The sequence below is a fragment of the Paramormyrops kingsleyae genome, chromosome 12, assembly GCF_048594095.1.
Source record: "Paramormyrops kingsleyae isolate MSU_618 chromosome 12, PKINGS_0.4, whole genome shotgun sequence".
NCBI classification, from domain to species: Eukaryota; Metazoa; Chordata; class Actinopteri; order Osteoglossiformes; family Mormyridae; genus Paramormyrops; species Paramormyrops kingsleyae.
The window spans coordinates 19,898,797-19,922,328 of NC_132808.1; the positions used below are offsets into that span (position 1 = coordinate 19,898,797).

At 46.0% G+C, this 23,532-nt stretch overlaps 1 protein-coding gene across 6 annotated transcripts in view; it reads right to left on the reverse strand.

Moving 5' to 3' along the window:
* kcnip4a (potassium voltage-gated channel interacting protein 4a) overlaps positions 1-23,532 on the reverse strand; it is a 196,149-nt gene that overhangs the window by 26,927 nt on the left and 145,690 nt on the right. The window contains exon 1 of one of the 6 annotated variants that reach the window (XM_023794313.2): positions 4,433-4,552. The exons of 4 other annotated variants lie outside the window; for them this stretch is intronic. Coding sequence is in view for 1 of the 2 variants with exons in the window: in XM_023794309.2 (XP_023650077.2) it covers positions 4,138-4,249 (112 nt within the window). In the remaining variant the exon portion in view is untranslated. One more of the 6 variants, XM_023794309.2, reaches the window with a different exon arrangement.

Here is a 23,532-nt window from a genome sequence, read left to right on the forward strand (position 1 = left end):
CTCACATGCGCTGTGATCCTGAAGCTCACTAAAAAGGAGGGATAACAAAGCTGAGTCTCTAAACGCCACGTCACCACGGGTGCTGATAGACAGAGACACTGGTACCGTATCAGTGTCACACTCGGGGGAGCACCTGTACCTAGACATTCTGGACCCACTGACAAAATGTCACCTTGCACCTTGTTGCCCCTGAAACTGTCAGGGTATCCATGCCCCTACTGTGCCCCTGTAAAGTGCTGGGGTCCCTGAAACTCTCAGGGTATCCATGCCCCTACTGTGGCCCCTGTAAAATGTTGGGGCCCCTGAATCTGCCAGGGTATCCATGCCTCTACTGTGGCCCCTGTAAAGTGCTGGGGCCCCTGAAACTGTCAGGGTATCCATGCCCCTACTATGGCCCCTGTAAAGTGCTGGGGCCCCTGAAACTCTCAGGGTATCCATGCACCTACTGTGCCCCTGAAAAAATGTTGGGGCCCCTGAAACTGTCAGGGTATCCATCCCCTCCGACGCCCCTGGTTACACTCCTGAACCTGTGCATCTACAGAGCTGGTCGACATATAAATCCCAAATATTCTGGTCCCGGTCAGATAGTGGCAGGCATGAAGATTCACTCCTTTTAGAGATGGAAATTAACCGATGACTTGTGGGCAAAATTTTGCTGCAGCTAATTGTGTCCGCTACAGGGGAAAGTGGGGGGCGACCTGGGTTTAATTCACCGTTGGCGTTCAGTGCAGTGCCCTGAAAACCGTGACACCACCTTCCAGACCGATATGCAAGAAGACGGCAAACCTGCCCTACAGCTACAGGCGTGCAAACCGATTAAGGAAACGTCACCGGTTTCTTGAGGTCTTTATGAAATATTTTTAATTTCTAAGAATTTATTAAGAAAGATATGGTCAGACTACAGCCTAGTGATTACCAGACATGTCGCCGAAGATCTATTCCCCAGAAACCGCAGTGTTGGGAGCTGAGGCCGCTGTCACGTTTTCAGAAATACCCAGGAGTCCTGGGATGGCTCCATGCCCTTCTTACGACTGAAGGAGCAAGTGGGGGGTGGCCAAGCTGGGGCGGCCAAGCAGAAAGCCCCTTTCACCAAATCCTCTTCACTGTCCTCATTAGTTTTTCTCCCACTTTTTTTTCCACTTTTGTGGCACTTCTCAGGAGGGAATTAGTCTAAATCCACTTGTTACGCTCAGAACATACTGGTCCCACCAGTACTTCAAAGTGGGCACAATGGACTCCAGGAGTAATGTTCTGACATCACCACTTAGAAGATGTCCGCTCGAGAGTAAAATCTGCGTTCTGAGATCGGAGCACTTAACATGTCGTCCTGCCTGGAGGACTGATGGAGAACAGACACGGACGGCGACAGGCAGAAATTGTCATTGTAATAGAATAAGATCTTTTGTCTGCATAAATGCTAAATTATTTCTTAACCGCACTGACATCTCTGGGAAATTTATCTCTTCATCTTCATCACAGCTGGAAGTGTAAATCATCAGCAGAGGGCCCAGATAACCATCTCAGACCTCAGACGTGCTGCTGTGCCGCCGCACCCTCCTGTCACGCTTTCCTCATTATCAGTTTCAAGTCGCCATTATTCCCCAAACGGGCCGGAGTCTGGGGCATATTCATCATCCCCGACGTACTGACTGGTCCCGAACCTCAGGACCCAGCCATCTGCCATCTTATTATCAGATAGGTACAGTATTATCACCCACAAACGTCAAAAAACTTTCCATCACCATTCTTAATACTATCAAGTTGATGTAATAATTTGTTTATCTTTAATTATATGGTATAACTACCAATAATAATAACTGGAACATGTTGTGCCCATTTCGACAACATTCGTGTATAACATGCCGCTAAATATCTAAATTTCAGATACATTCAGCTTTCGTTCTATCAAAATAAATAAAATTATGAAAACTAAGACTAAAATTAAATTTTAAAACTAAATATATAAACAGAAATATATCTTAAAATAAAAATGTACAAAATTTAATAAAACCACACCGAATAATTACTAAAACTACGAAAAATGGATTTAGAATGAAAAATATATATATACTGTATATAAATGTAAAAACTAAAAAACAAAAAAACCAAAGCTATAATTACACTGGTGCACACCTGACCTTAATGAGTCCTGCACGCAGATGAGGAAACACATTTTGCAGCCGATATGGCGATTTGGGACAGAGGGGAAAGGATGGGGCCACTGCCCCCGCCCCCCCCTCCCCCCCCCCCCCCCCGACACAGAGCCTTTCTCAGGGCACCGGTGCTTCCCTCAGGAGGGACGAGCCACCGGTGGTCCTGCTTCGTTCACTCAATCATTCGTCATTCAATTAGGTTTCTGCGGATCGGTGTAATAAGTGTCCCAAGGCCTTCCGCTTCTGACCTGGCCATGGGAAGCGATTACATTTTCATCTGTTGAATAAAGCCTCCAACAGATTGCATGGTGTCTCGGGGGGGGGGGGGGGGGGGGGGCAGAGACTAACACGGATAATGAATAAATCTGCTGTGTTTCTACGCAGCCTTCACCTCAGCCCATTAGCAGAAGTGTTATTGAGCTACATGGAGGAAACAAGAGCTGGGAGAACCAATAGCTGGGAGAACCAATAGCTGGGAGAACCAAGAGCTGGGAGAACCAATAGCTGGGAGAACCAATAGCTGGCATCGCGGCTACAAGCCGAAAGAATCTGGCTAGACCAGGTTCACTCACAATGGTGAGAAAAAGTTTTTAATATAACAGCAAGATGTCTGAAAGCGACTCTCGGGTCATAGTGAAAGAACCTGTATCGTCCTCCAGCTTAATATTCTTGAAATCTATCTTACTTAAAGCTAGTAAAATATCTGGTATTGTGTCACACAGCACTTGAATGCACACGTGGGTGAATATTTAGTCGTTAAGGAGTGAAAGACACGCCTTTGAGGCTTCGACTATCAGGGTGAGAACCGCTATAAGATCCCCGGCTGAATCCGGCGTAAGAACCCGGTTAAAACCTGGGCTGAACCCGGTAAGTATCAGTCCTGAATGCCCTCTGTGAAACGTCAGCCGCCTGTGAAGCCGGGAGCACAAATTAGCTCATGTCTGATCAGGTGAGTGAGAAGACTGGGTTCCTCTCCCTGGCATCTCCCTACGGGACTGTGGCTGGATGCAACTCTCCTGTGAGTGTCTGAGGCAGCCCAACGCGGCTGGGGAGGCCAGTGACCACCCGCACAGATGCCGGAAGAAGCGTGGGGTAGACCCGGCCTGATCTGGCATGATCCACAAAGCGATTAATGCAGGATCACAGAAAAAATGAAAAAAATAACAGACCCTGTCCTGCAATGCAAAAAAGGAAACATAACATAAAATAGTAAAGTAAAAGCAGCCAAGACACTGACAAAACTTCTATTTCACTAGTCAGGGGTGATTAAACAATTGTGAAACTTTCTCAAAGAAAGGGGGCATTTTTACATCGTTCAAACTTCTATTGATGGGATTAAGTTAGCAAATCCATTTAATATTTAATACTCTATTTAATCTACTCCACTCAGTGTTCATGTATATTTAAAACTACAAGAAATGTGGACAACAATAATAGACACAACACTCGGGAAATATCTCCCTCTGTACTGCAGACATCACCGCCTGATTTGATATTCAGATCAGAAAATATTGTACGAGATGTTCAACTAAACAAATATAAAATCTAAAACCTCGTCGCTTTCTAGTGTTGCTTAATTAATTGATATCTCTACAGCTGAGAAAATGCAAGAAAATTCTGGACAATCTGGTACCTGGTACAAAATACTGTTGTGCTAATTAATTTAATAGTGTACGCTGGTCGTTTGTGGCTCAGTTCTTACTACAGAAATATGAACACATAAATAATGCATATATCATTTTAAATTAGGTTATTGCAGCCGAGAGTGGGATTGTAGAGATACAAAAACAAGCCTGCCTGCTTGAATGATACCAGAACTTACTGAAGGAAATGAGTAGACACTGATATTATTTACACACACACACACACACACACACACACACAGAAAACTTTTGGAGTCACACCTTCCCGAAGCTGCCAAAGTCTCCCTGACAGCCGGCTGGCCGGCTCTGCAGACGCCGCGCGGCGCTGCTTCCTTACTTACCTTCTGAGAAGTTAATGATCCCCAGCAGGTGGAGCAGCTTGAGCGAGGCGCAGACGATGACCACGATGCCCACGGTCTGCAGCCCCTCCGTCTCCCACACCGTGGTCAGCATCTCCCCCGGGTCGCTGCCATTCCAGTCCCCCGACCCGGCACTCTGGTTGCCAGCGGCTCTAAACCACTCCACCTCCACGGCGGCCGCGCTCACGACGACGCAGAGAGCGATCCCCCTCCGGAGACTAACCCCGAGCTGCAGACTAACCCCGAGCTGCAGACTAACCCCGAGCTGCAGACTAACCTCGGCCCGAAACTAAGCTCCAGTTGCTCCTGTCGCCACACCTGCTTCCACAGAGCAGCGTCCCGTACTCTGAAAGTGAGGAGCGATCTCCGGCTCGCTCCCAGTGCTGGTCGCTGTGCGTGGACTGGGAGGTGGTGGTGGTGGGGGGGGGTGGTGGTGGCTGGGGGGGACTCCTTTCTGGGGCAGACTCTAGAGGGAGGGGCCCGTGCTCAGCGTCTTGGTAAAAGGGGTAGTAGCTCTTCTGTGTGTGTGTCTGTCTGTAAAATAGGAATGAAAGCACGCCCACTCTGTCTCTTGGGGAGGGGGGGGGGCGGAGGCCAGAGATTGCCATGAGAGAGAAGCCAGCTGTTCATTCACACACACGCACGCACACACACACGTAGACAAACATAAACAGGCACACGTGTGCTTGCTCTGGGATTGCACAGGAGCCCAAAGGGGATACATGACCCTTCAGTTCCAGTTTCTCAGTTTCCTGTTTTATTGTCCATTTTCCACAGCATGAAACCAGTGGAAGCTGTAAATATGCTCTCTATACTGGTCAGAAATGCACTGTACACATGGGGGATTTCAAACATTCCGGGCTAGGATCTGCGCTACAGTCGCATGTTATGTAAGCTAAAGGTATTTTTCCGTAATTACAGGGGCAATTAAAAATATGCCCAGGATCACCGCATGAGTAAACATGGGAGGGGATATTTCTTCTAAAGACTAATTTACATGACTTTACATAACAGGGACCCAAAGGACCCTAAGACAACGACCACGGCTAGAAAAAACAAATCAATATCAGGAGTTATAGATTAACGTTCACTGCACGGCCTGAACATGGTGATTAGGGACATGCACCATTATTTATAGTCAACTGCACTCATTTTACATTCTGGGAAATGGGTTCAAAGGAGATAAAAGTGGATAAATGTTTTTCTGTTTTGTTAGCAAAATTTCCCCTCACATTAAACTGATTCCGGAAAGAATTAACATAACAAGCACCCTAGTACACGACAAAAGAGCGAGGGAGAAAAAAAATAAAGAGCCGTACTGTGAAATATTTATCGCCGTATCTATGATTCAGTGAATCAGCAGACTACCAATTACAGCTCTCACAATCGGTGCCGACAGAGCCACCTGCTGGCGCAGCAGTGAAGTGCAACTTCTACTGCAGGGCGCAGTTCTGTTCGGCCCAGACGCCACAGCAGGCCCCAGGATTGCCAGCCATTTCCGACAAACCGAAATTCACGTCACAAGTACCTGTAAAAGCCAGATAGGTGCGCCCTTGGCAGACCAGAGATACGCAATACAGCGTGAGTAGCTGTTGCCTGTGTTCTAAGAGTCAAAACCTGTCCTCTGCACTCTCTACACCATGTTCCGCACAGCACTAAACCAGGACAACAGTTCAGAACTGCGCAGTGCCAAGACAACGATGCTTTCCAAGTGAATTATGGGTATTTGATAAAGGATTAGCAGAGATGGGAAAGTCTGAGAGGAGTGAGACAGATTGAGCAGATGAGGTTTGAGGGGATGAATAGAACCTAGTTTGATCAGAAGCAGGCCCTGTTCAGGTCTGGGGCTGGGGGCAGATTGGGGGTTTCTGCTGCACACCGTGTCTGATTCCTGAGGTCCACTGCAAGGCTAAATGAGTCTCTTGAGCTCTGTTAAACATATGGAGAAGCTGTTTGATTGATGACACTCATTTCATTACTCATTATAAGAACCATTCATTTAAAGCAGTTTATGCCTGTAAAGGTTATAGTTGTACTTCAGTTTGAAATAAACTGTCACAGGGTCTGGTTGTTTTATGCTTGTGCTGACACGTGTATTTATTTTTATATTTTTAAAAGAGCTAATCAATCACTGACATGAAACAGCTTGCCTTGGGTGATCCATTTGTTTTATTTTTTATTTTATTTCTTTCTTACTTTCTTTTTGTGTTTTTGGTGTTTAAAGGCTCAGCCTGGGTCTCTCTCTCCCGGTTTAGTGTCCCTGGCAGAGCAGCTTTGACCAGTTACGGCCACCATGATGTTCGAAACCAAGTCGTTTTCTGGAAAAGAAGTCGGTCCCCATGACAACTGTGACAGAACGGTGCTAGCAGAACTTGGACTAAGTCGACTTTCCGGCTGTGAAGAATCGGATGTGTGCATCCTCTCTGAGGGAGTGCTGGTGTCCAGGGAACCCGCACCCCCTGCTGGACAAATATCAGACTGCGATGCCCCGCCATCCCACTGAATTCCATTCTAAAGATGAATAAGAAGACATTATTCTGAAGGTATATTGCGGCACCAGGCCCTGAGTTAACATCTAACCACTCTCAGGTCTGCTGGAATAAATTTGCATTGATAAGGAATCAGTCCTGCCTGTTAAAACCGCACAACAAAAGAAGCTTTAATGATACCTCCAGTTAGCGTTCGGTCTGCGAAGGCTTTCATCCAAAAAAGTTCAGCCACAAACTGCAGGACGTCTTCGTTAAAGAGACCAAGCGTCGTTTCTGGGAGATTTGGGCCCGCAGCATTCAGCTGGTAAATCGGTTTCCCAAACCACCACACCACTACACCACCAAACCACCAGCATGTCTTCCTTGAAAACTCCACAGAGCCCCATGATTTGGGTGCAAGGGTGGCAGCCTCTAGTCAGAATGGAAAACGAGCAGCACACAAAGACGTATCACAGTGGGGAGGGACCCAGCGAGACTGCAGGCTGCTGACAGTATCAACATGTTAACAACATTGTTAGCAACCAGCAGGGGCACCAAATACCAGATGAGTCCTTTGCAGAAACAAGCACGAGGCAGTTTCCCGATGGAGGCAAAGCCGGAATCGATGGCACACGTGCGGCAAGAGGCAGTAACATTAATGGTACGTTGGCACCATGCCATAATTGCACACATGCTACACAGATATAGGTAATTTTACCAGGGGTGCAGGAGGGGAACTGCGCCCCCTACTGGTCAGACAAAAATGCTATTTGAACACAAGTTCAAACAAATTAAATTCTACTGTAACATTAAATTTGCGAATGTGGCTTGTGTTAGTTAAATCAATGTGTGCAATTTACAATAATTTCTTGTAAATGTATTTTCTATTTATTTATTTTTTTTCCAAAATGGTTTTCTCAGCTTGCACCCCCCTGGGAGACAATCTTAGAGTCGCCTATATACACAGGCCATTCTTAATGAACCCTGGGCGAAGGAAGCACTTGACAGGTCAAAGGTCATAAAGACAAAGCTCCAAGCCATGATTGGTGCAGCCTCCCTTCTCTGATCTCCAAAGTCTCACAGCGGCCATGTTTAAAGGCCTGAGCTCTTGTCAGCATTGGAGAATGGACTTACGTGACAAATTGCACGTTTTTTTCTTCCCTTCCCGTCTCTGCTGGGAGAATTGATTTCAGGTGGATGGGAGAGCAGACGACCCCCCCACCCCCCACCCACCCGACACAGGAGGGGGGTCTTATCGGAGCTCAGCAGGAAAAACGACATAACATTTCAGTCACAGACCGTCTGCATCAGCCTCAGGAGGCCAGACAGTAAGGACACACATTGACAAGAGGATACCAGGAAAATCAAACCTTTCTGTCAATCAGCCAATAAGCAGTGATTTTTTTTTTCTTTCCCGAGAAAAAAAATCTGTAATACTTTGTGAATATTATGTAAAATTGACTTATTTATATCTGCTTTCTGAGCTTTTCCAAAACCCGGCAGTACAGAATCCACACGTGGTACATTGTACCGTAGTATGTGGTTTGTCTTGGTTAAGGACATAAGATGGAAGCTGGCGGCTGCATTGCTGCAGGCTTTTAAAGGCAGGGAGGCTGCAGACAAATGCTCCCACTGCTTCAAAGCAGTTGTTATAGCAACATGAAACAAAGTGACCAACAAACCACAAATAATACGCCATTTTACAGTAAAAATCGTGAGTTTGTTCCGGAACGTTCTACAAGCCTGTTTCTCTGCTTAGCAGGGGCTGAGATCCATTAGCAAACAGTCTCTGGTGATCAAACATGACAGATGACAGAAAGACATCTGGGTGCACTCAAGGCTTTAGATCTCATACACAAAACTGCGCAGCAGACAAGGAGACGTATCATCCGAAGAAGAAACAGGAACGAGAATGCGGCGGAGATCAGAGACGCTTTTATTCTGTCCTCAGACCGGCACCTGTTACCCCTTAAAGGAGCTTTAGAAAGTTCTTATTGGGAGAACCGTGATGAGAAATGGAAAATTCTAGTCCTTCATGAACTCATCTATGACTTCTCTGTTGAACAAACCGTATGCCTCATATATTTTGGGGCTGCTGCTTTCTTAAATCAGGTATTTGTGAGAAATTCTAGTGGAGCACAAATATGGAAATCAATATATTTTTGTGTAATATGGCCGACACCGATAACTAGGGGCGCTTTTCCCCCGCGTGAGCCGAGCAGCCTCCATTAAGAAAGGGCTTCAACCAGCCCTCTTTAGTGCAATTTTGAAGTTGCCACCAGTTGTGTTCTGTTTTGAACCAATATGGCTCTGTAAATTGTTATCACTGGGGAGCGCCCCCCCCCCTCAGTGAACAACTGCATCATTATAGAAAATACTAGGGGGCTCTCTGATAACTCAAATACCCTGGGGCCTCTGACCATGTTAATATTCATCTGCTGTCAACCAACTAACCTCTGAGCCTCCGGAGTGGGGGGGTGGGGGGGGCTGGCATTACATTGATTTTTATTCTGTGAAAAATGAAAGGTCGATCTGCAGGCAGATTTAATAATGAATTTAAAATGTTGCAGGCTGTACAAAACCATCTCAAAGGCCGGAACAATGGGGCGTTTTCTAAGTGGTAAGGACAAGCGGATGGAAACTGAATATCAATTCTTTCGATTTCAATATTACATTTTGAGAATTGATTCCAATGATAAAATATAGATTTTTTTAACCTGCTAATTCAAATGTTTTTATTATAGGGGGCAAGAGGACATCAGGACATGAGCAGACAGGGGACATCAGAACATCAGGACATGAGCAGACAGGGGACATCAGGACATCAGGACATGAGCAGACTGGGGACATCAGGACATCAGGACATGAGCAGACCGGGGACATCAGGACATCAGGACATGAGCAGACCGGGGACATCAGGACATGAGCAGACTGGGGACGTCAGGACATCAGGACATGAGCACACAGGGGACATCAGGACATCAGGACATGAGCAGACTGGGGACATCAGGACATCAGGACATGAGCAGACAGGGGACATCAGGACATCAGGACATGAGCAGACAGGGCTGTCCATGAGCGTATCCACTCTGAGGGAGTGCTAGTGACTTTGAGGAGCCTAGACACTAGTTACTAAGGAACAGACCAGTTGATCGGCAGGAGCATTGCTCGTTGTGCGGGTCCCAGACATTGTCATCATTAAGCATCCATATTGCCTGGAGAAAGACGCTCATCCTCAGTCGTTCTCAGGTGGCCTTCAAGCACAGTAGCAGTGTTTGCTTGACCTCAGCATCGAGTTGAGCCCATTGCTTTGTATAAAACAGCAGTTCCTGGTCTGCAGAGATGATGCAGAAGCTCCACGGTGATGTTTCATAAAATGGCCAATTGATGTTATTTCTATTAGGATTTGTATTTTTTCAATTGTTTCCGGGCTTTGGACATAGAATGAAATGCTGGCTTATGTGGCAGATTCCCATGAAATGTGTCCTTCCTGAAATGTCTCCTTAATTTACAGGTCTTCCCTGCATTCAAAGTGCACTGATAGAGTCTGCATTTTTCATCATTTTGACAATAAAAGGGATGGTAAACTGTACGCCACTGAAATCAAATGCTGCCTCAGCAGACATTCAGTCAGGACTCTAAAAGCAGCTTAATTATATATTCCCTATTTAATAAATAAAAAGGAAATAAGCTAATTTGGAAACCCAACTTAGTATGCACATGCCGGATATACCAAAGGCGTGGCCTTAAATAAGAACCAAATGCATTAATAAAGCAACAAAAAAGGAAAAGGAGACTCATTTCTGTCAATGGTCCCAGAATGGAGAGCAGAAAAATGATTCAAGCCAAAGGGCTTGGCCAAGTAGCAAGAGGAATTGGCCCCCACCCGGAGAGGAGCCAGTGCACATGAGGAAGAGCCGGCAGATGGCCTGTCTCGAGAGGGTGAGCCCAGGAGCAGCAGAAGGAACAAGTACGCTCAACAGATCGCACCAACGGTCTCAGAATCCAGGGCGGGGAAAGGACTCGAAGCACAGAGCTCAGATAAGGAGCGGGCAGGACTGGCCACCCCCCCACAGAAGAGTCAGAGTGTATGAGGAAGAGCCCGCAGATGGCCTGTCTCGAGAGGGTAAGCCCAGGAGCAACAGAAGGAACAAGTATGTTCAACAGATTGTACCTACGGTCTCAGAATCCAGGACGGGCAAAGGACTCAAAGCACAGAGCTCAGCCAAGGGGCAAGCAGGACTTGCCACCCCCCCCCCCCCCCCCCATTGAAGAGTTAGAGTGCATGAGGGAGGGCCCACAGTTGGCCAAACTCCAGAGGGCATGCTCAGGAGCTGCAGGAGGAACATCTAAGCTCAACAGATCCTCCTTTCTGAGATATGGGCACCTCCAGGGGTCCCTGGTAGCAACTAATGCTGCGAATGGATGCCCAGATGGCCTACAGCTGTGGGAGGGAGACAATAAGAAATCAATAAAAAATTCATAAAAGATGACCAGCAGAACCAAACAGCAGTAGGTTGGACAGAAGGAAATACATAGACGGGGTAGGAGGGATTCCCCCAGCTAGGGTGTACCGAGCGGGAACAGATCAGCAGATTACAGACAGACAAAGAGAGAACACGACAAATTACTGGCCACCTGACTTTCCCTCCATGCCGGACCCAGCCCATAGCACCATATCGATGTTAATTTATTCCAGCAGACCTGGGTACTGGAGAAAGTACACAGGTCAGGGCAGAAGGTGACCCTCCAGTGGAAAGTCAACTTGAAGAGATCATTTAAATGTTCCCTAACGGCTGACCCCAGCACCTGTAATTGCACCCGATGCCTCATGCCTTGCGGGGCTCCCTGATGCTAAAGGTAAAACCTGCATCGTATTTACAGAAGCAAAGGTTGTGAAAGACAAGGACTTAAAGCAGTTTTTCCCAATATAGTCCTAGGGGACTCACAGCCCGTCCACGTTTTTGCTCCCTCTGAGCTCCCTGCCAGACAGTCCACATTTTTGCTCCCCAGGAAGCTGGGAGGAAGCAAAAACGTGGACGGTCTGTTGGTCCCCAGGACAGGTTTGGACACTGACTTAAAGTTTATGAAGCGTCTCCAGCCCATGCAGACCAGAATATGGTATCAGCTGGGTGGCTTGTACCCCGCGACACTGTGGAATCACGTCATTCATTGGCTGTCATTCCAGATAAGCCCCGCCCACCCCTTGAAGCACCCTGATTTTCCATTTACAGACGGCACACTGATTGACAGTGGAAGCAGCCTTTAATTTCCCAGCCATTCTGCTTGTGCATCACCTGGCCGACACCTGTCATGCACCAGATTCAGCTCCATTACACCGAAGGCCTTGTTCCCTCGGACTGCAGGTAGCTGGGAGGTACGGCTAAATGGCGTGACCGCTCACCGCCGATGCCCGCTGAGCACGGCGGGGCCCTCGTTTCAGAAGCGTCTCACGCACCTTCGGTGCTAGTGCTGTGCTAATATCCCACACGCAGGAGAACTGGCCCTTCAGTCCAGCATAAAGCCTTAGCTGCAAAAAATGATTTAAAAAGAGGATTTAGAAGGTACAACAGCAGGACTCCTACGGCAACCGGAACACTAAGGTGACATAATCTTAGATCCATTAGCTATCCTGCTCTCTGCTAACCTGTGCCCCAGACATCCAGAGGAGATGCAGCAGACAGGAAAGGCCAGATGGCCCGGACAGGACGTTACTCACACAAAGCCACCCTGACCTGCGTCCGGGGACCGATAACAGCCACCGATCGGCCAGGCGGCGACGAGAGCGTCACTGCGATCTGAGCGGGAGTTCTGTGCTGTTCATTTACGGGGCGCCATGGCAGCTCTGTCCTGCCTATTAGGTCATTCTCACTTCACATTGTGGTGACGACATCAGCAAAGAGGGACATTTGGTCTGTCCACATTTCCAGACCCAGATCATTGAGATCGGCAGTCTGAATATCACATAACTGTAAATTGAGAATTTGACATCACATCCTGACTCAGTTGACTGTTCAATGTCCAGTAATTGTGTCACTTGACCAAGATGGCTAAACGCTAGGCTTTATTAACTGAGGTTAGGAATATAGGTGGATACTTCAGGTCCAGAAAGTACAAATCCAGACCAAGGTTTTGTTTCAACCAACCAGCTGAGTATAAAGAGTCACAGGCGCAGAGTACTCAACTGGTTGGTTGAAACAAAATCTTGGTCTGGATTTGTACTTTCTGGACCTGAAATTTCCACCTCTGAATGCACTTGTTTAGTTATTTATTCCCTAAGATTAGTACTTCATCTTTTAATTTCCCGTGTGTCCCGACATGCCACTGGGATGAACCCTGAGGTGACGGAATGTGACACATTCGCTTTTTTGCGGAGCCACTGAAGTCTCGCTGCCCCGGGCCTTGCAGAGTCTCAGCAACATCGAACCGAAATTGATTCATTTATTTTTTTTAATCACGGATCCCTAATTGTGTGGAGACGTCCCCAGCCATGAAATTCGCAATAATTGCTTTCAAGCCCGGCCATGTGAAATGTGCACCGCATGTTTTCAGGCTTACGTCAGGCCTCTCGCAGGATGGGCGTCAAACCGCAAAGGATTCGGATGCGAGCACTGGGCCCAGTGTGGAACGACTGGGCGAATGACGCACGTACCGTGACGCAAATCGGATCAACTTCAACCTCAAGACGAGCAGCCCTGGAGATCAATATGAAGTCATCTGCATGTCTTAAAAATGAAAGGGACAGAGATAAATGATTAGCAGATTAAAATGTCCTGCCAGCCCATCTGTATTAATTACTGCTTGATTACTCTTTGATCTGACGCACAATGACTCGAATTATACCGTCGAGTGAAAATGGCTTTGACTTCACAGCTCTCCAGGTAAGTCTCTTAATGATGGGGTCTACCGCTGCGGCCTATGAATTAGAGCACCTGTATTGCAGGTACTGGAAAATAAACGCAGGTGAAAAGCTGACAAACAGCAGGCGACAGGGCTCGCAGCAGAGATGCACGTCAGCCTCGGTGATTGATGGCCAGGCCACTCGGGCCATTACTTATGCCCCATCTCTGGGCCCTTCCTGCAAAACCTGTCAACAGCAACACTTCAAAGACAGCCAAGCAAAGATTGGGCCCCTGGAAAGAGCAGATCCGGGGGCTGGAAGCTTGGGTGCACTAATGACGGATGACACTCCTGTCTAATCAAGGCCCTGTGCACCATGTTTGGGTGGCCTGGCTGTGGGGCCAGACGGGGCGGAGGCCGGGCTGGGGGAGGCGGTGATGACAAATCCAGAGCAGCGGGCCACGGACGTGTCATTTCCTGTCTCACGCCATCAGTGCAAATGGCTCATCCAGACATCAGAATTACAGAGCGCAATCTGAGTTTTTTTTTTTTTGTCAAAAATGAGTTACTGAGAAAGAAAAGCCCCCTTTCGACCCTCTAGAAACTGTGTGAAATTATCTGAAATTTAAAGCAAGAAAAAAAATATCTTTGACTAGAGCTCACCAGGAACTTGAAAAAACTGTCACCGGAGAAAAGTTTAATTTAAAGTCCAGAGGCACTGGTCAGACAAAAAGTGTCATAACAAAGTGGGAATGTGGAAATCATCGGCCTCCGGCTAGCAGACAGACACAGGTCATATTTCCAGCGGGTGCATATGAAAGATGCAGCAATTGTCTGATATGCAGTCGAATGATTATAAGCTGGACAATGAGGAGAGAACTCTACCATGAACCTTCAAAAAGCCACCAGAGAACCAAAATACCTCAAGATACCTCTTCATATACACGACACCAGAACATTCTAAAGTCCAGACATGTGTCTGATTTAACTTTAAAAATTACTAACAAACAACATCATTGGTTCATTCCACATGGATTATGCAACAACGCTGAAAGGTAGACAAGCAGGGAAATGAAAGGCAATTCTTCTTTTCCCCCAATCATTGCACATGATTAAATTTTCTAGTAAGGCTGACATTCTATACAAATCTGTCATGAAGAAGTCTGGTTCTTTGTAAAGTTGCAGATGTGCATGTGAAGTACAGCACGTCATGTGCAGATTAGCATACCTCCTTCTGACCAGGGACACATCGTACCCCTCTGTCCAAATTTTTTGTGCTGTGAACCTGGCCAGTGGCCTGCAGGGACAGTCTTGAAACGGTAATTAATCTGGCTAATGAGACAGCTGCAAGTGCTGCGATCAAGAGACGAATGCGTCCCTGAGGTAGGACGAGCCAGAAATGACAGAGAACGGCGGGTGACTGTGACCACTGTTCCACAACAAAAATACTATGTCTCGCTGCTTGAACCGTTCACAGCAAGATGGACCCAGCTTTCCAAAAGGAATGCAGAATTAGCAGGCAGAAAACAAACAGGCTGTGTGTAATCGAAGGCGTGGGGACAGGACAGGCACGGCAAGAGATTGCCTGGGGCCCCCCGAGCACAGCCAATTACATAGTGCTTTGCAACGACAAATCTGCTTTATTTGAGTATTCAGTTCTTAACAGCAATGCAAAAATAAAGGAATTGGATATATTAAATTCTCTTTGTGAATATTATTAATTTAGGCTTCACGCTAAAATGATGGTGATAAATTTTACCATGTCGGGGGGCTGCATTGGTGGGCCCCGTGGACGTTTTTTGCCTGGGGCCCCCAGTGTCCCTAGAATCACCTCTGTGTGCAGTGGTGGTGGAAAAGACGGAGGTGGATCCACAAATGCTTCCCTAAGATGCCGCTGCGGCTGTTTTAATAAGTACAAAGCAATCCATAGGCTCAGTGTTTTTCTCTTTCTATTGTTAGCGAGACGTGCTGCTCCCAGGACACAAGAGAGCAGCGTAACGAAAACAAACAAGCAATTAAGCATAAAGCAAATAAGCGGAGGCCAATCGGACACTTCTGGAGATGCTGCTACTTTACACTAAGCAAATAACGCTTCCCCCCACCAAACCCCCACCCCCCCATCTAACCAACCTGCTGCTACATTTCACTATGCACATCAACTGCACTTGGCATATAATTTTATTTATGTACATAATTTATTGCCTTCATAGTTTTGCATAACCTCCCCAAGTAAATTCGTTCTATGTAAAAGTACTTGCCGATAAATAAACGATTCTACAATAAACGATGGAGGGGGTTCCATGTTTGTCTGGCATTTGGAAAAGCAATTGTGGGTCTCGCCAGAGGACAATAAAAAGAGATACAGGAATGGGTGGTGGATTTAAGGAGTGAACATTCTACTCTATATGCCAAGGCAACTCCCAGCTTGTCAAGCTGCAGCCGGCCGCATAATGAACTTGCATCGTGTTTCTTGTCGTCCAAGTTGTTTGCTGCACAGCAGAGGGAGAAATGAATCCACTTTATTCTAAATCATCTTGGGCCAGAATAAGTGTAGTCAGACCGAACATCTCCGATGATTTTTTTTTTAGTCACTCAGCCAGACAGGCTGTTTTCCCAAAGGGCTGCTGGGTAATCTGAAGGTGATGCAACTTCACCTCCTGAAGATGATCTGACACCAATCCCACTGACCCTGTGATGATGTGTGAGAGCACTCACCCCCCCCCCCCCCACAAATGCCAGGACTCCGAGTCTATATTTACTGACAGAGAAATCACAGCTTCGTAAGTATAATACCAGCCAGGGGCAACTACAATTACTGGCTCTCTTAGATATCTATTACAAAAATGATGCTGTGCTTTTATAGCATTCATAGGCTTCTAGAACAGGTTAAATTGGACATTACCAGGGAATGATGACATATTACAAACCACCCGTTATCCCAGGGCTCTTGAAAGAACAACTAAGAGAAGTTTCAAACAGAAAAGTCTGCACCTTACTTTTTCTGACCAATGTAAGGGGGTTCATAGCTCAAGAGTAAAATGTTTGGTTTGTTCATTTATTCTAATGAGTAGTCAGGACTAATGAACCGAGAGCATTTAGAGCTAAATATAAAGGTGTTAAGGGACAAACACTACGAAATAATGAAAAATGGAAATTGGCACTAAGAGTAAATTAAAATAATTTACGAAGGTGATACAATATGTTTACATAACAGGTTAAGTATGATAAGGAGCCAAACATGCACTGGCACCGCCCACAACCAGCAAAACCTCGCAGAAAGAGGCAACAAATGCTAGCAGACCACTAACTGGAAGAACTAGACCAGAGCCTCGGGTAAGCTGACGACTCAACCGCAGGAGAAAGGATGACTCTAGTCAATATTACTGCTCTTCAGCGGTCTATGGAAGTTAATAAGATGCTGTACAGTTAATACACTGTGTGGGGATCAGTCAAAACACCCTGAATTCGAGCGTTGAAATCTCTGGCCCTGCCTCTTATGAAGTCGGGAGTATGAAGTCAACTCACTGGTTTAGTAACATGACCCAAAAAACTAGAGGAAAGCAAACAAGAACACCAAACAGTGTCAGCTGGAAACAGCCTGCATAATCCAGGCATTCTGGATGCTTCCGAATTACCTCCAGAAAGCAGCGGAAATCTGAGGGGATTTTACATTGTAACACAGCGGCACAAACTGGCTGTTTGGGCTCCATGTTTATCATATACTTTCAGCCCGAAATTTAATAAATGCTTCCGGGACAGCACACAAATAAAATTCATATGAATTTTAAAAGGATCTATACTTTAATCAAACAATACTGCAACAATTTATAACAATCGTTTAACACTTGAAAATGTTTTAGTATCTTCAGAAAATTATCCCACACATTTTAGGGTGATTAAAATAAATAACAAAAAAAAAACAAAAATATTTAAAAATCATAAAATAACAATATAAATACCATTAATAAATTATTTCAAACTGACTTCATTTTTTAATAATCCATTTTATAGATTGTATGTTTAGACACACAAAAACAAAGAAAAAGCAAGAAGAAACTAAGAAAACAGTCGGTGTTTGACCTGTAAAGGATTTAGCAGCTTAATGAATTCTGACTGGTTCGGTATTGTGACGCACAGTGCCCTCTGGTGGTCATATATAATAACACTCTGGTGTCGCACTTCCAACCCAGCAATGTATTGCGACTTGACTGACGTTAAATCCATTTATAATGTAGGATATTTTGCTGACTTGTTTTACGTTGTTTAGGAATAGGTCCGTCACTGGACAAGACTAACAACTTTTGGGTGATCACGCCAGCAGGACCAACTCAGCCCTCGATAGCAACCTGATGGGACTACATAATGAGACAACCGGGAGATCGTATGTGCTTGCCAACCTTGGCACTTAATGCCATTATAGACAATAAGACCCTGGACTCATAAAGCAAGGTCTGCTTGGAGTGCAGCCTTCTTTCTGGGGTGTTACGCAGCCTGTGATGGCCATCTGCTGGGTAACTCCTGAGAGAAGCGGAGAGTGGAAGCTGTCCAGCCTTCGGAGCTGCAGTTACATGTCATCCCCTTCCACTTCTCTGCTGGGGTTAATGTGTTTTCACATGCACCGGGCAAACAAAACCAATCCTTGACAATTCAACCCTGGGAAACTGTTTGGTTGTCCAACAAAGTGCTTGTAGAGTACAGCAAACTACCTCTGTGAGTTTCGGTGAGTTTAATACATTTGGGGAAAGAAGGCGTTATGTAAAGCACCAGAGTTTGTGCGGAACACCCCTTTGTTCATGCCCACATGCAGGTGAAAACTCTCACCCGATAGCGATTTTTTCCCCTTTTTTTTTGTTCTGAAAAATGCTTAAGAGCAAATCGATAGCGACACTAAATTTAGCCGCAGAGACTGCATAAGCCTGCTACCCGTATTGCCGCCACAGCTGCTCATCACACACCTGGAGACCGGGGTCTTCTGGGAAGCCCACCCCATAATCACAAACATAACAGCAACAGCAAAGTGATCCTGAATAATTCAGACTCCACTCAGCTATGAAGGACGGGCAAAGGACAGCCTCAGGTAATGACCAGCGGCCATTAGTGCTTTGATAACATCAAGTATAATGGGATTCACTCCTAGCATTCTGCCGTTTCTCTCCATTACAGCCAATTTATGACAATACAGTGTAATGAGTGAAATGGCATTCCAGAAATAGCCACCTACTCCATACCATATGGCAATTAGCGAAGTGACACTACAAAGTGTTTATAACAAGCACTGCTGGATCGCTAAAAAAAAAAAACCACATTATCCAATATATTTTGGATTTTATATTTATAAAAAATAGACTGAAATGTGATAATAAATTGGACTGGTAAATTTCAGTTCCGTTGCACAATATTGTGTTTAAAAATGTCTACAAAAAGAGCGGGGTAAACAAATGAAAAGCTCCCTCTAGTGGTGATCAATAGGCACTGTGTAAAAACTGTTTCATTAATTATGAAGGTAATCTAATGCATGCGTGGGTTCCCTCTTCCTCTCTCTGGTTCACCTGCACTGTAGACCATGCACATTACTCCACACAAACACCCAAACATCCTCAGTAGTTCCAAATGTACAGCGCCAGGGAATGTGCCATTAACTCCTTCAGACAGTGCTTAACTTTCTGAGGTCTTCTTAATAGCAGTGCTTATTCTTTAGCGAAGGATAATAATTATCCCCAACCTGGAAGCTGCCCAGTGGACATCGGTACTTCTGTTCTGTATTCAGACAGCAACATGTCTGCCCGCCAGTCCTGCCGGTTGGGTAAAAGTACACAGCAAAAACAGACTGACGAAAAAGAAAGATTCAAAGACTTCTGCTGGTTCAAAGACCTCTTGTCGTCCCAGATTACATATGTATGGCCAGACCTCCAGCAGGGTGCATAAATGATCTTCTATGGCTCCTGCAGACCTTCTTCAACACCTACAGCTCTTATGTACGACACAAGCTGTACAGTCACCAGAATAAACAAATCTGTACCTTTAACAAATCGGCCATTTTTTTGATAGTAAACATAACGATTCCAAAATAATGGAATGGAAATTAAACAGAACAGAATATAAATAATCACCTTGAACAACTAACAATAATTGACAATAAAATGTACTCCGTTCTGTTTGTAGGAACACCTCACGATACACTCATTGACAGAAAGGCACACTGGCCTCTATAGTTTCGTCCACACCATTGCAGCAACTGAACATAACCCCAGCTTGTATTTTAGTATTAGTATTTTGCTATGAGATGATGACATCACCCCAAAAAAAGAATGAAAACGCCTGTCAGATTTGGTGGCTTTCACGCAACGCCTGCACGTGCCGTGTGTGGACAATGCCAGTCTGGGGTGGCTGCCGACCGCAACTGTGCTTGTTGCTAGCCGCACATTTCTGTCACTCACTGTCATTTTTCAGAAAGAAAGACTCATTTTGGCAGACGGGGTGACAGTCGTGTCCATCTGTGTCACGAGCCTATTAATATCCCCGTGTGGCTCCGCCAGACCCCGCAGTGGTACAGTCGCTCTTCTGCCTGCATTTCCATTTCAGCGTAGAAGCTCCAACTCTTTTGCGTACAAGGTGTTCCTACCAATGTTCTCTGGGCATCTACACCGGCATTTGCCCACTAGCCCTTCGAATCCTCCACCCTCCAGCCTGAAATCCCATCTGCACCCCCCCCCCCCCCACCTGAGGATGACCTCCAAGAGAGCTACTCAATATGGACCCAGCTGCGATTGCATTGCAGCTATCTCCAAATCCTGAAAAGTCACCTCCTTCTCTACGTACGTGTCTTCGCCAGCGGTGACCTTGTGCAGTTTGACATAGTCTATAGCGTCCCCAGCTGCTCTCTTGTGCTCTGTAGTCCCTGGATCTCTGCAACAACACTATACTATGGCAGTGTTTATGGTTTGGTTCACTGGAATCTCTGTTGAGCTCATTTTGATTGCACTTTACTACAGCTTCTAATGACTGTGAATTCTAACCAAAATCAGTGAAATTAATTGGAATAACTGTGTGCTCCCTGGAACAGTTTCCTGTTCACACTTTCACTTAACCCTGCTTAACCCATTGTTCACCCTACTTAATCCATCTCATCAGAACTTGCTTCAAGAGACAACACTTCTAATCATTCCCCTCCTCAGCCCCTACCTGCTGACCTCAGTCGACCTCTCCCCAGTTTTCGATTTTGGCTGCCAGACTCCCAGGCCTCAGTGTGTCCTTGTTCTGCAGAGAGCCTTTCTTTCCATCAGCTCCATTGGCGCTACACCTGCCGCTGTCCAGAGCAGCCAGGGCGATGCCATGCGCATCAATGGTGTCCGCTGTCTGGGTCATGATGTGGGGGTGATGTGTGTGGAGGGGGGAGCTACTATTTTGAGTAGGTTAGTGCTCATTGTAGCATCCAGCCTGATATAGAATCTGCTTAAATGATTCAACCCTGGGGGAAACCTGCTGTGTTACCATTGATACTAAAGTACATAACCAGAGAAATATACAGCTGGAAATAAGTATATATATTCTAAGGTGCTTTGGAAAAAGTCACATAAACATGCTAATTTCATGAGACTCGTGGAGGTGATGTATTGTAGCAGACACTGCCCTACATGATTTTATGCAGCAGACACATCCCTACATGGGTTTATGCAGCAGACACATCCCTACATGGGTTTATGCAGCAGACACTGCCCTACATGATTTTATGCAGCAGACACATCCCTACAAGGGTTTATGCAGCAGACACATCCCTACATGGGTTTATGCAGCAGACACATCCCTACATGATTTTATGCAGCAGACACATCCCTACATGGGTTTATGCAGCAGACACATCCCTACATGGGTTTATGCAGCAGACACATCCCTACATGGGTTTATGCAGCAGACACTGCCCTACATGATTTTATGCAGCAGACACATCCCTACAAGGGTTTATGCAGCAGACACATCCCTACATGGGTTTATGCAGCAGACACATCCCTACAAGGGTTTATGCAGCAGACACATCCCTACATGGGTTTATGCAGCAGACACATCCCTACATGGGTTTATGCAGCAGACACTGCCCTACAGTACATGGGTTTATGCAGCAGACACATCCCTACATGATTTTATGCAGCAGACACATCCCTACATGGGTTTATGCAGCAGACACATCCCTACATGGGTTTATACAGCAGACACATCCCTACATGGGTTTATGCAGCAGACACATCTCTACATGATTTTATGCAGCAGACACATCCCTAACATGGGTTTATGCAGCAGACACATCCCTACATAGGTTTATGCAGCAGACACATCCCTACATAGGTTTATGCAGCAGACACATCCCTACATGGGTTTATGCAGCAGACACATCCCTACAAGGGTTTATGCAGCAGACACATCCCTACATGGGTTTATGCAGCAGACACATCCCTACATGGGTTTATGCAGCAGACACTGCCCTACAGTACATGGGTTTATGCAGCAGACACATCCCTACATGATTTTATGCAGCAGACACATCCCTACATGGGTTTATGCAGCAGACACATCCCTACATGGGTTTATACAGCAGACACATCCCTACATGGGTTTATGCAGCAGACACATCTCTACATGATTTTATGCAGCAGACACATCCCTAACATGGGTTTATGCAGCAGACACATCCCTACATAGGTTTATGCAGCAGACACATCCCTACATAGGTTTATGCAGCAGACACATCCCTACATGGGTTTATGCAGCAGACACATCCCTACATGGGTTTATGCAGCAGACACATCCCTACATGGGTTTATGCAGCAGACACTGCCCTACATGATTTTATGCAGCAGACACATCCCTACAAGGGTTTATGCAGCAGACACATCCCTACATGGGTTTATGCAGCAGACACATCCCTACAAGGGTTTATGCAGCAGACACATCCCTACATGGGTTTATGCAGCAGACACATCCCTACATGGGTTTATGCAGCAGACACATCCCTACATGGGTTTATGCAGCAGACACTGCCCTACATGATTTTATGCAGCAGACACATCCCTACAAGGGTTTATGCAGCAGACACATCCCTACATGGGTTTATGCAGCAGACACATCCCTACAAGGGTTTATGCAGCAGACACATCCCTACATGGGTTTATGCAGCAGACACATCCCTACATGGGTTTATGCAGCAGACACTGCCCTACAGTACATGGGTTTATGCAGCAGACACATCCCTACATGATTTTATGCAGCAGACACATCCCTACATGGGTTTATGCAGCAGACACATCCCTACATGGGTTTATGCAGCAGACACATCCCTACATGGGTTTATGCAGCAGACACATCTCTACATGATTTTATGCAGCAGACACATCCCTAACATGGGTTTATGCAGCAGACACATCCCTACATAGGTTTATGCAGCAGACACATCCCTACATAGGTTTATGCAGCAGACACATCACTACATGGGTTTATGCAGCAGACACATCCCTACATGGGTTTATGCAGCAGACACATCCCTACATGATTTTATGCAGCAGACACATCCCTACATGGGTTTATGCAGCAGACACATCCCTACATGGGTTTATGCAGCAGACACATCCCTACATGGGTTTATGCAGCAGACACTGCCGTACATGATTTTATGCAGCAGACACATCCCTACAAGGGTTTATGCAGCAGACACATCCCTACATGGGTTTATGCAGCAGACACATCCCTACAAGGGTTTATGCAGCAGACACATCCCTACATGGGTTTATGCAGCAGACACATCCCTAGATGGGTTTATGCAGCAGACACATCCCTACAGTACATGGGTTTATGCAGCAGACACATCCCTACATGATTTTATGCAGCAGACACATCCCTACATGGGTTTATGCAGCAGACACATCCCTACATGGGTTTATGCAGCAGACACATCTCTACATGATTTTATGCAGCAGACACATCCCTAACATGGGTTTATGCAGCAGACACATCCCTACATAGGTTTATGCAGCAGACACATCCCTACATAGGTTTATACAGCAGACACATCCCTACATGG